Source organism: Hyalella azteca, unplaced genomic scaffold (genome assembly GCF_000764305.2).
Source record: "Hyalella azteca isolate HAZT.00-mixed unplaced genomic scaffold, Hazt_2.0.2 contig17671, whole genome shotgun sequence".
In the NCBI taxonomy this organism is placed as follows: Eukaryota; Metazoa; Arthropoda; class Malacostraca; order Amphipoda; family Hyalellidae; genus Hyalella; species Hyalella azteca.
In genome coordinates, this window is record NW_025947446.1 from 305,354 (window position 1) to 318,096 (window position 12,743).

Sequence of the window (12,743 nt, forward strand, 5' to 3'; positions counted from 1 at the left end):
GTCATCTCACAATTGCACATTGTTCATGCCGTTTCCCCATATATTTCTTACTGGTATTCACGTAGAGCGTCTCCGTCTTTGCAGACATCAAGCCAGAAAACATTATGTGCCAGACCAAGAACTCAACGAACGTCAAGCTCATCGACTTCGGTCTCGCCACGAAGTTGGATCCCAACGAAGTCGTCAAGATCTCGACGGGTACAGCCGAGTTCGCTGCTCCAGAAATCGTTGAGCGGGAGCCTGTTGGTTTTTATACGGACATGTGGGCGATTGGCGTGTTGGCTTACGTCTTGTTGAGCGGACTGTCACCTTTTGCTGGTGAAAATGACATTGAAACTCTCAAGAACGTGAAGGCATGCGACTGGGACTTCGATGAAGAGACCTTCTCGACGGTGTCGAGCGAAGCTAAAGACTTCATCCGAAGACTGCTGATCAAGAACAAGGAGTGAGTTTTGCAAAAGATCATATTCACATGAATTTAGTTTTTATTTGTTGAGGTTAATAAAATCCACAATTTCGGAAGCATATCTCAATTTATTCATTATTAGTTTTAAGCTGTCTCAAATTTTATTTCCATTTAGATCGAATTAAACACTTTAACGGGGAAATTTTGTCTCATTGCTATGATATGATCTTGGACTTGAATTTCCCATTTGAGTCAATATACTTTTTCTTAGTGTTAATGAACACCAAGGAAATGAATATATCGTTTATTGGTGTCCTACTCCCGCCGAAAGCTTGAATTGCATGAAAACTTGGCATTGATTATCAAACTTTTCTTATCTCACTGGACTGTTTGAATATCCCTCGGAAATAAATCTCACCGAGCATGTATTTTTATGTTTCATGTTTAGCTAGCTCATTCTAAATGCTTTTAACCTTAAGAATGAGAAGAAATGAAAATGTCAATCTTATTTACTCGCGTTAGGATTGGGAGTTCTGATAAGACATCGAAACTGTACACTCTTCGTCTAACGTTCAACGGGGTTTGAACTACTTATATTCTCTGCTAGTTGTGCTACTTTCATTTAATGCAAAATGAGTTGTTAAATTATTATACAACATTTAAGTACGATAATATCGAAAGCCTTGGTAATTAGTGCCTAAATTTTGCGTAATTACTATACAAAATTTATTGACGACATAATATAAAGCCTTGGTAATTAGTGCATAAATTTTGCGTAATTATTATACAAAATTTAATGACGATAATATCGAAAGCCTTGGTAATTAGTGCATAAATTTTGCGTAATTATTATACAAAATTTAATGACGATAATATCGAAAGCCTTGGTAATTAGTGCCGAAATTTTGCGTAATTATTATACAAAATTTAATGACGACATAATCTAAAGCCATGGTAATTAGTGCATAAATTTTGCGTGCGTGCAGGAAGCGCATGACGGCGCACGAGTGTCTGGTGCACCCATGGCTGCGCGGCGACCACGCACCCCGTCTCGAGCCCATCGACATGCTGCGCTACGTGCCCATCAGGGATAAGATACGTGCCAAGTACAGGGAGTGGGAGAAGTTCCTCGTACCCATCGGCAGGATTGCCGAGTACTCCTCCCTCAGGAAGATGCAGCGGGAAAAATACAGAATACATGACACTCAGTTCGGTGAGTCGACTAGTTTCGGCACGTACTAATGCATTTGTGAATGATTCATTGAATCCCAAGGTAAGAGTAACTCAATGCATGAGGTTTATGTTTGAGAAACTGGCACGACTTTTTCCTCAGTGAGATGTAGCCTTTCATTGTGAAAGGCACGAGGCGCTATATAATAGAACATTGAATGCATTTAACTTTTATTTCAATCAGATGCTACACTGCGAGAGTCTTCACTAGTGTCATAATATAACGAGTAATATGATATTATAACAAGTTGTATGATAGTATAGAGGGTAAGGACTGCACTAAGGCTAAAATATTGAGACAGATGCCCAAACCTATGCAAATCATTTTCTAAAAAATATATGCACGTCTTCCATACTTTCGCCTCCATGTTATTAAGATGCATCATAAAAACTTAGTAAGCTTTCTAACTTTTCCTTGGTCGCAGATCGCCGCCAGTGCGCACCTCGCTTCGTCATCCGCCCTCAGAACCAAATGACGTACGAGGGACAGAGCGTCAAGTTCAGCTGCCGCATCGTCGCGCTCTCCGCGCCCACGGTCACCTGGTACCACAACAACCTTGACCTTCGCCAGTCCGTCAAGTACATGAAGAGGTCAGTTATATAATGACCTTGGCCTTCGCCAGTCCGTCAAGTACATGAAGAGGTCAGTTATATAATAACCTTGCCCTTCGCCAGTCCGTCAAGTACATGAAGAGGTCAGTTATATAATAACTTGACCTTCGCCAGTCCGTCAAGTATATGAAGAGGTCAGTTATATAATAACTTGCCCTTCGCCAGTCCGTTAAGTATATGAAGAGGTCAGTTATATAATAACTTGACCTTCGCCAGTCCGTCAACTATATGAAGAGGTCAGTTCAATGAACAATCAAATTATGATTAAATTCAAATAAAAAATTAATCTCTACAAATTATATAATGAAAAGTATTTGCTCTGGTCCCCGCAGAGAAAATTGTCTCCGCTGACAAGCTTTAAAATTAGTAAAACATAAACTTCAACATTTTTAATGTTAGGCAAATTTTTGAGTTAACACAACTTTTATCTGTTGGAAATTTTTGAGTAAAGGTGCTCCAAGTTAATTTCAGTCGTATTTCACACAGCAAAATATATAATTTACTCGGAATCAATTTATTACACTTTCAAGCCTAACTGTAAAATCGTAATAGAAGAAAAAATGTGTTTAAAATTTTTTAAATTGTAGTTGATTGTAGTTGATTGATTAAAAATTGTAGTTCGGAAATTGTACTTGATTGATGTCGAAAATGAACTATGCTCGTAATAATACAATGAACAACTAAACAAATATGTAGTCGAAAGTAAATGTGAAAGAATCGCAAAGAGTGCTGTAAGTTATTGCTTAATCATTGTTGGCTCAATCAAAATATTTCTTGTGTGCAACTGAAATTAGTCTTGTTTTATTTAAGAAAAGCCTGCAAACTGAGAATTGTTGCTTTTACTGGTTGTTTGTTGTAGCAATTAGACTTTACCTTAAATGGCCCTGGGGTTTTCCAAGTAATTAAAAATTAATTTGTTTATTCGTTTCAATTGATTACTAGGTGGTTAATTTATGTGACTTAATTAATTTAAAAATTAAAAAAAACCTGCATTAATAAGATATTAATAATTTCAATTACTTCAATATAAATCATGAGTATGTAGTTAAGTGTTATGTCGTCCGCTGCAAGCTCTTCGTGCAATTAGTATGGAGGTTGGGAAGAAGTATCAGAGGTGGCCCCTTCAATAATACAAGCCCAGTCACATTGCAGTGAGGTTATAAAGTGAGATTGTATTTAATTGTTTCAGATACACTGGCGAGGACTATACATTCGTGATCAACCGCGTGAAGCTTGATGATCGCGGCGAGTACATCATCAGGGCCGAGAACAGCTACGGCGTCAAGGAGGAACCTGTCTTTATCAATGTCATTCGTAAGTGTCACCGTGTTTTCAATGTACATTACGTAAAAGATATTTTATAAAAAGTCTACGTTTTAATTTTATATCACAATTCAGTCATAAAAAATTATCAATAATGATATTATGATAATGCAATTATAATATGGTAATTAAAATTTTGGGAGTTTTCTTAATCTTTTCAGTCATGAGCAACTTCATTAAATTGTCTCGGGCTGGCACGTTATTAGATTATACAAGTTAACCCTTAACTCCACTCTATGTCTCCAGCCTTGCCACCCGAGGCGCCAGCGTACAAACCCGTTGAGCAGCGCATCAGGACACGCGCCCCCATCGCCTACAAACTGTGGCAGGAGGAGTCGGACTCTGCCCCAGTCTTCACATTCTTGCTTCGTCCCCGCGTTATCCAGCTCCACCAGACCTGCAAGCTGCTCTGCTGTCTCTCTGGCAAGCCAACGCCCACTGTCAAGTGGTACAAGGGCACCAAGGAGCTCAACAAATACGAGTACAACGCCCAGCAGGGAGATGGTGTCGTGACCATCGAGATCGTTGACTGCCAGCCAAAGGACTCCGGCAAATACAGATGCGTGGCGCAAAACGAACATGGCATTGACGAGACGCAGTGCGTGGTCATCGTTGAAGGTGAGTTACCGTGACCCACTATGAATACATTACCGTGTTAGCGATAGTTCTTCTACTTAATTCGAAAGAAAAGTAATTAAGTAGTTAAGTAGTATGTTTCGGTGAAATTATTTTCAGATAATATTGTATGATATAAATTAATATCGATTTGTATTACCTTAATCGTGAATTTTTCCTCACGAGTCTTGTGTCGCAGCACTATGGGTGTCTCATGTGGTAATGCCTAATGGCAATTGCTCAATTTAGCAAGAACCTGAAACGTGGTGCGTTAACTTTGACTGGACGACTGCATTGTGTTTTATTGAAGAGGAAGGTACATGAATTCATTGCATAACAATAAAACATTTAATATCAGAACTTCCATGATGGAAATATTTAAGGGATATAGGATGCAAAGCATGATGAATTACAACTTGTGTGTGTGTATCCAGCAAGTCAGTACGCCATGTAGGCCTGTCGAATTACCAGAATTTGCTCCCTCTAATCTATCATTGACATGAGAGCGTGGAAGCAATTTAATCTCTGACGATATGGTTAATAATGATGTACGTGTATATATATACGACAAACTAAATGCTACCTTATCAAGAGCTGGCAGTTAGCAAGGCTCATCTCGGGAACAGGAGTCAAGGTTTGAGCGTAAGAAATATTCAGCCGCTCAGTCTGCATCGTGTGATAATGGTAAACTCGCTTCAGATTTTCATAGGCCTAAAATACATACAAAATTTAAAGTCCGAACAGTCTTGCCATATTAAGTTTCAACAACAATCAGGAATTTTCGTTATTTTTTATTGTGAATTCCTTCCAGGCTTCGTCACTACGAATTTAACTTGAAATACAACTCGAAGCCTTCAAACATGAATGAAAATTTGACGTAAAGATCCTATCCTTTTGAATAGCGTGTTTGCTGTTGGCAGTTCCTTTAGGCTTGAAGGCTTGATGCCGAACAGAAGAAAAGTCGTTTATCTTTCCAGGCGGCAAAAGTCGCTTGAATCATTTTAAACGGTTTATGCGTATTGTGCAAAAATAATAATGCGGTAGCAGTGTTGGTTTGGCAATGTTGGCCGAAACTTTGCCGATTTCTATCAGAACTTTCTCAGCTATTTATATAGTTGCGGCTTTTAGACCCCAAAATGACTGCTCCAATCTTGGTGATTTTAATCACTTGGCCACCGAAGTGTAACTCAATTTCAATTGGTTGTGCTCTGTTGTCATAGGACCTGGGGAGTTTACTCAGGACCAAACAGCGCTCATCACGAGCATGAATCCTGCAGGTAATTGAAGGCTTCAAGCAACTACAACGGCTGCACGGCTGCGCCAACCTTCGGTTGATGGCCTATACCTACGCATACGTAGAATTAATCGAGATAATAACTTTCAGTTTAACTCAGACGCCTATACTGTGCTTGAAGCGAACGAAGGTCTCTACTTTTTTTGCATGCCGAGACTTCTTTTCGAATTTCTTGATCACCTCATTATTTCAATTAAAAAATTGTCTTATATAAACATTTATCCTCTTTCTATGCTTCTCAACCGAGGATTGCCACTCATTTCTGCCCAATTTGATTTTTTATTTCAAAATTTAATTGACACAGTTTCCTTTCATTCAGTTCACGTCATTTGAATTTCGCATCGCATGGATTGGTTTTAGAGATAATTCGATAATTTCTTTTGTAAATTGCGAGACTTGAACTACCGACACTCACTCACTGCGCGGATGCACGCCAGTGTGGACTCATGTGGTCCATTTATTGAACGCGTAATTCTAACTTAACACGTAACTGCTCCCCGATCTATTTTATTTATTTACACTTTTCTCTTCAGGAACGTTGGCTTTAATTGCGTAAATTTCGGAAAAAAAAACAGATTTAAGTTTAATTATTTTGTGAAATGACACTTGTTTGGTCGAGCATCCTCGCTGAGAAGCTGGTAACTATTCAGAGTTATTCATTTCCGACGAGTAACTCTTTAAATCACCATTTCCTCGGTATCTCAACCAGTCGGTTAGACATCTCGTGTTTACTGTGGCGACCACTCTGTAGAATATTCTGGTTTCAAAGAAATTCAAATATTCACAGAAGTCGGTGATGATTATCTAGTATCCCCACCAATGTTAGGGCAGGTCTGGAGGTAAGAGAGGGTATGCTACCAGCGTCCGTACCCTCGGCACTTTACCCTCGGCTTCAAAAACTTTCCTGAGCGCCGGAGAATTAGTTTCCCGAAGAAAAAGGCTTGTTACATTATTGCAAATTTTTTTTCATAATTCTAAAGTCTTTTTATGCCCGCAATGCAGTCGTCCCGAACATTTTTCGCAGCAACTTGGTCGAGCAGTGGATATCGACTGAAAAATACCACAATCAGGGCGATTTTTAAATTTATTTTATTCTATCTCCTCCCTGAGGTAATTTTGAATGCCTTAGCAAATTCTTTTCGATTCGATCTTCTCTAATTTTTCTCTCTGTCGTCCTCTGAAGCTCTCCAGGCAACAGAAGAACAAACACAGTTCCTAAAGACTCTTTCTTCTGAAGGTAAAATTTTTCAAATTTTTTATCAGATGTATGATAGCTTTTTCACTTCCCTTCTTCCTCTCCTTCTACTGCCAATGAGACAAAGTGGTGGTTTCTTCGCGTTTTTATTCGACTTTTGTGCGATTAATTGATAGCCCGGCCTTTTCTTGTTCTATTTTGTAGCAAGTAACAAAATTTTATTTCACGCCATTTTACGCCCGTCGTGAATCCATATTTAAATATTACTTGTATAAATGCTAAATTACATTTCCAAAATCTCTCTAAAAGCTTTCTGTTCTATAATAGGGTAAATTATCCTATATCATATGTAAACTTCCCCTAAATGTTTTGTAACTTGTATTGCTTGTATAAATAGTAATTTAAATATCCAAAGATCATTCATGAAGCGTTCTTTTCAGAAGTAGAAAAATTCTCGCTACATCATCTGTAAACTTTTCTTAATTAAATGCTTACCAACTTGAGTTCCTCAAATAGATGTTAAATTAAAAATCCAGAATGCACTATTAAATCTTTCTGTTCTAGAATAAACTCTACTAAATCTTCTGTAAACTTGTTCTGAAAAAACGCCAAATCTATGCACTGGATGTCTGTTGCTATATTGTACAATCTATGCCGATAATTTATGTCGCAAAAATTATGTTAGTGACAAAAATGAACAGTTAATCTATCATTATTTATTAGCTTATACATATTAAACGTAAGAAGTTGGACCTTCTTATTAATACATGTATGCTAATGTCTACTTATGAGGAGGAAAGTTACGCACCTCTTTTTCATACAGTCGTCTTGTGTGGGAAAAATAATAAATGTCAAGTGGAATTTAAAGTGGAGGGTAAAAATTATGTAACTAGTTACGCCATAGAAATTTTGTGTGAAATTAAATCTCTAGCGTACTGTTACGAGTTTAAAATTCGGGTTCAGTATTAGTGGCGTGATTAGACATACGTACATATATACCTTTATAGTTATGTTCTAGCAAAACTGGTCGCATAACTAGCGTGAGTAGACATACCCTTTATTCTTGTTATAGCAACACTGGTCGCATAACTAGCGTGAGTAGACATACCCTTTATTCTTGTTATAGCAACACTGGTCGCATAACTAGAGTGAGTAGACATACCCTTTATAGTTATATTACAGTTATACTGGTCACATAAACCTTCCAGTTTTTGGAATGGAAGAATCTTTAATCGCCATCGACATGCCAGGCCTTGATCCCAGTTTTAACATATATTCAATTGACCGTACTGACTTCGTGTTCACGCGTAATCTAAGCAAAACAGATGTATGCCCCGTCCGTGAATTTATAGCTGTCAAGTCGCAATCGAATAAATAATTTACGATTGTCTCTCATCAATTGACAGGAAAGTAATACGGTTATTGAACAAATCCCGAAAAACAATGGTATAGGAATATATGTACTTTCCTATATACTCTGTCTAATTTGCGCATCTATGCGTAAAGACGACAGCATTATGAAATTTTATTATAAAGTGTAAATTTTATAGTTTTCCTCATTCATGCTGTTAAAGTGTGGTTATTGCACGTCGCTGTCGCTTGCATGTTAGTTTCCTAACAATTATATCAAATCAACAAGTTTTCATTTCATCAAATTAAAGAGGAACAACATATTATTATTGTTAAGATCGTATTTTGCCACAGTTTTGTTTACTGAGGCGTCTAAAGCTCATTCTGAGGCTTAATAGTTCCAATATTAAAGTATTTTGAATACTTTTGAATTTATTTGAAACTTTTTGTTGGATGTCGAATATATCCTAGTTAGCCGTACGAGGTAATAAGGTTATGAAAACAAATGTGTCACAGTACGAATCATCGACGCGAACTTTGCAAGGATGTTACTTGATAAATCATTTTTCAAATGCGATGGAAATTGCTGTGATTTACTTTTTAATTTCTGCTGTTCATGAAAGGTTGAACGTGTCTCTGGTTTACAGACCGCCGTTACATCGAGACCACAATAAAGGATCTGCCATCGAAGCCGGTCTCCGCTGCACCTAAGTATGAAACAACGCCGTCCACCAAGGTGAGTTGTATCGGCTAGCTCGCGAATGATGTTCTTAATCAAACAAACTCCAAATTATCAGAGGCTTTGACAATTTTATTACTTATCACGAAAATGGTTGGGTTACACTCGCTCTGTTTACTCTGGGTCTTAAATTGTCGTTCAGTTGATTTAGTTTGTAAAAAATTTTAAAGCATCAAATAAAACAGGGAGTTTATAATATCTCCTTATAATAAAATGAATGCACATTGTAACATTTGATTTGTTCAGTCGGCTGCGACGAGAGCGGTTGAGAGCGTCAAGAAGGAGGCGGCCAAAGAAAAGGAGGCGAAGGATGGCAAGCGGCAAGTGAAGCCCTACGGCAAGCGGCAGGACTCGGGCGGCCTCTCCAGATCTCGATCTGCCACGAAGGAGCTTGAGCGTGAGTCAAAAAAATATAACTCAGTACTCACTGCAGTGAGTGACAGAGAGCGCATTTTCTCGTCGACGAAAATTTGAGGTCACGGACAGACGGACGGACAAGACGGACGGACAGACGGACGGACGGACATGGCGAGCACAATAGTGCATTTTTTCCATAAATGAGAAAATGCGCTAAAAATCGAAAATAAAATCAACCGCATAGAAATTTTGATGACATTCTCTTGAAGTATCCCACCAATTTATTTTTCGAGCAATATTATTATTTTTTTGTGCTTTCTTGTTAATCTCATTGGAAATGCTAATATGATGCGCCTTATACAGTGCCGCCGGACGACTCTTTGATGCACACACCAAAATTCACGGGTCCTCTTCCTCCAAAGCTGGAGATCAAAGATGGCGACATACTAGCACTGAAATGCACAGTGAGCGGAGATCCTGAGCCGCAAGTGTCGTGGTACAGGAACGGAGAACTGCTCAGTTCCTCCGACATTATAGACCTGCGTTACAAACAGGGCATGGCCACTCTCACCATCAACGAAGTCTTCCCTGAAGACGAAGGTTCCTACACTTGCAGGGCCAGCAACTCTCTCGGCAGCGTCGATACAGTCTGCAAACTGACAGTTCTTCCCATGGAACAAACCAAGAAGAAGGGAGCTAAGGGAGGAGACAAAGTCCCAAAAATACTTGAACATATCAAATCAAAGGAAGTCCAGGACGGCACTCCAGTAACGCTATCCTGCAAGGTCGGAGGAGCAACCAAGTTTGACGTTGTTTGGTTACATAATGAGAAGGAGATTAAACCATCGAAAGATTTTGAGTACCTAAGTGAGGGCAACAAATACACACTGAAAATTGCTGAAATCTTCCCTGAGGACGCCGGCACCTACACGTGCGAAGCCTTCAACGACGTCGGCGAGACGTTCAGCTCCTGCACCGTCGTGGTCATAGGTCAGTGAGGCTCCGTCTGCTAGAATCACTTCACTTGTTGACATGAATTGCCTGAATGAATTTATTGATCATAATTAATTTAAGAGGTGTAGTATGCGATATTTCTTTCAGCTTACTAACCATCCAGCGTGGATAATCTCAAGCCGGGAAAAGAATAAATTTTTTCTCTGCGCTTAAGACAGTGATTAGCTCCAAAGTTTCATCGTTGCGTGATGAGAAAAATAGCCTTCATAATTCGTTTTATACTGAATACATATCATACAAGATTGATTCACAATGTACCGCATAAACTCCTATATTTTGCGACACATGTTGTATATTCACAACTAACATCCATCGTAATTTGTATAGAATAATATTCACGAGAAACAACAAAAATCTAAGGCTTCATTTTTGAAAAACTATCATTGCTGTGTTGGAGCGAGAATAGCGCTTAAACGTTGATGCAAACAAGCAAGTGTCCGTATTATACATTTGTGACACGTTACCCGTGACTGTTGCAACTAATGATCATTCTTATATTACTAATAAATGAAATATGTTTTTTTCCTACAACTCAAGTGTTTCATTTGTTTCAGTTCCCGGGGAAGAGAAGCCCCAGCCTGCCTTCAAAACCTTCCCAAGCTCCCAGACGGTGAAGGAAGGAGAACCCGCCAGCTTCCCCGTCGCCCTGGAGAAGGAGGCCACTGGAGTGACGTGGCTCAAGGACGGCAAGCCCATAGACGCAGGCTCCTCGCGCTACAAAGTGACGGGATCCAAGAAGGACTTCTGCCTCGAGATCCTGAACTGCTTACCGACGGATGTTGGCCAGTACACCGTCAAAGCCGCCAGTAAAAAGGGAGAAACCGCAGCCACCTTCGCGCTCAATCTCCTACCGGAAGAGAAATAGTTTTTCATTTCACCTATAGTGACTTCCTGTTTATTTCGTCATCCCACTTAATTCTGGTGAGTCAAAGAACGCGGTTAGGCAATCTAATGACAGTAGCGCTCTAAGCTTATAATTCTTTTATATGAATTTTTGATATTATATCCCGTAACTGAATTCTATATTTTATTCATATATGTTGATATTTTACATATATTGTCTCTTACAAGTCAACAACACGTTGACATGCTGTCTTGTCAATTTTTTTCAGAAAGTTTACCGCGTCAGCTGAACAATTAGCTTCTGAACTCATCTCTCCGCTGCCGAGGATGTTTTGCTTCCTCGACTTCACCGCAGCGTCCGTTTGTGGGAAGGAAGGAAGCTCGGGCTTGAGTTGTTAATGTATGCTTCGCGGCTGGGCCATAGAGAAACCGTAACGAAGCCCGGGCTTGTGTTTTAAGTGCATGCTTCACGTCTGGGTCGCAGTAACCCTAAAGAAGCCCGGGCTTGTGCTTTAAGTGTATGCTTCACGGCTGGGTCGCAGTAGCCCTAAAAAAGCCCGGGCTTGTGTTCTAAGTGTATGCTTCGCGGCTGGGTCGCAGACCCAACCCTATTAATTGGCTCTATTAACTTAGATTGTTTGTGTTCTGCATCCCGAAATTTTGTGCGGTCGGTTGTCTGATGTTATTTCTGCTATTTGAAACGTCCTTAAATTAGAGAATTACTTTTTAGAAGGCCGACCAGGGCCCTAATCGCTCATTATCATTGTAAACAACGCCTAAATGAAGTTACGATCAGGTTAAGGCTACAATCATGCGTGTCGTGTGCTTGTGTGTCATATCACATCGTAGAGTGAACGTCTCTTATAACTTGCAATGTATAAAGAGTTAGCCTCGACGTTTAATTAATTCATGAACCTATGTTTTTATTGATTTGTGTTTTGCTGTTGAGAATTCATGTTTTTAATCGTAAATATTTTTGCTGCTTATGTTTTGTAGCGCTCTGAATCATTGTTCTGCCAGCGGTTGCATCTCGGTTGCCATCCAAGATCCTTTCTGCGTCATGACTCAACGTGGTCTTTGAGGCTTCGTACTGCTCTTCCAGTAAAGAAGAATTATTCACTAAAGATACAACATCGTAATGTGTTCGCAACCATCGATGATTATTAAACTATGTTCATACTACGTACCCCGACCAGCCAGTTTGTTTCACATTGCATTGTTTCGACTGCGATTTAAAAACCGACGCATAATAAAATGACTGCGAAGTTCTACGATCAACTCGACATGTCTCCTGTACGAGTAAATGTGCATTTTATTATTGGTGAGCTTATTATTCCTCTGTGGCGTATTCATATATGTAATGATATTTTACAGGTTAATTCACAGTTACTATTTGTTTCTATTAACTAAAATTTAGAAGGCTAGCATCCTAGCAATGATATTCAACATACGTAATTAGCAATATATGATATTCAACAAAATAATTTTGGAAAAATACTGTGAAACAACTAATTTTTGATGACACAGAAAACCTCGCATTATTTGCTTGTATGGGATTTTGAAATGATACAAAATTTGTATTATTATGAAAAATTGTCAGCTTAGACAAATTCATCATGTCACTCAGGAAACAAATAAGAATTTTGTAGATATTTTCTACAAAACAAACATATTAAAACAAACATAACATATTAAAACACATATTAACATATTAAACATATTAAAACAAACATAAACAAACATATTTACTGTATTTTTAACAAAT

The 12,743-nt window shown here is 38.8% G+C and overlaps 1 protein-coding gene across 1 annotated transcript in view; it reads left to right on the top strand.

Annotated features, from left to right (window-relative positions):
* The window catches only part of LOC108679657 (twitchin), a 139,750-nt gene extending 127,454 nt beyond the window's left edge, over nucleotides 1-12,296 (top strand). The window contains exons 93-103 of the mRNA XM_047885350.1: nucleotides 85-445; nucleotides 1,393-1,619; nucleotides 2,062-2,227; nucleotides 3,438-3,562; nucleotides 3,818-4,189; nucleotides 5,407-5,463; nucleotides 8,673-8,761; nucleotides 9,011-9,161; nucleotides 9,485-10,111; nucleotides 10,690-11,056; nucleotides 11,248-12,296. Coding sequence (XP_047741306.1) covers nucleotides 85-445; nucleotides 1,393-1,619; nucleotides 2,062-2,227; nucleotides 3,438-3,562; nucleotides 3,818-4,189; nucleotides 5,407-5,463; nucleotides 8,673-8,761; nucleotides 9,011-9,161; nucleotides 9,485-10,111; nucleotides 10,690-11,000 — 2,486 coding nt within the window. The 3' untranslated portion in view covers nucleotides 11,001-11,056; nucleotides 11,248-12,296. The remainder of the gene's footprint in view (nucleotides 1-84; nucleotides 446-1,392; nucleotides 1,620-2,061; nucleotides 2,228-3,437; nucleotides 3,563-3,817; nucleotides 4,190-5,406; nucleotides 5,464-8,672; nucleotides 8,762-9,010; nucleotides 9,162-9,484; nucleotides 10,112-10,689; nucleotides 11,057-11,247) is intronic.
* Nucleotides 12,297-12,743: the final 447 nt, after the last annotated feature.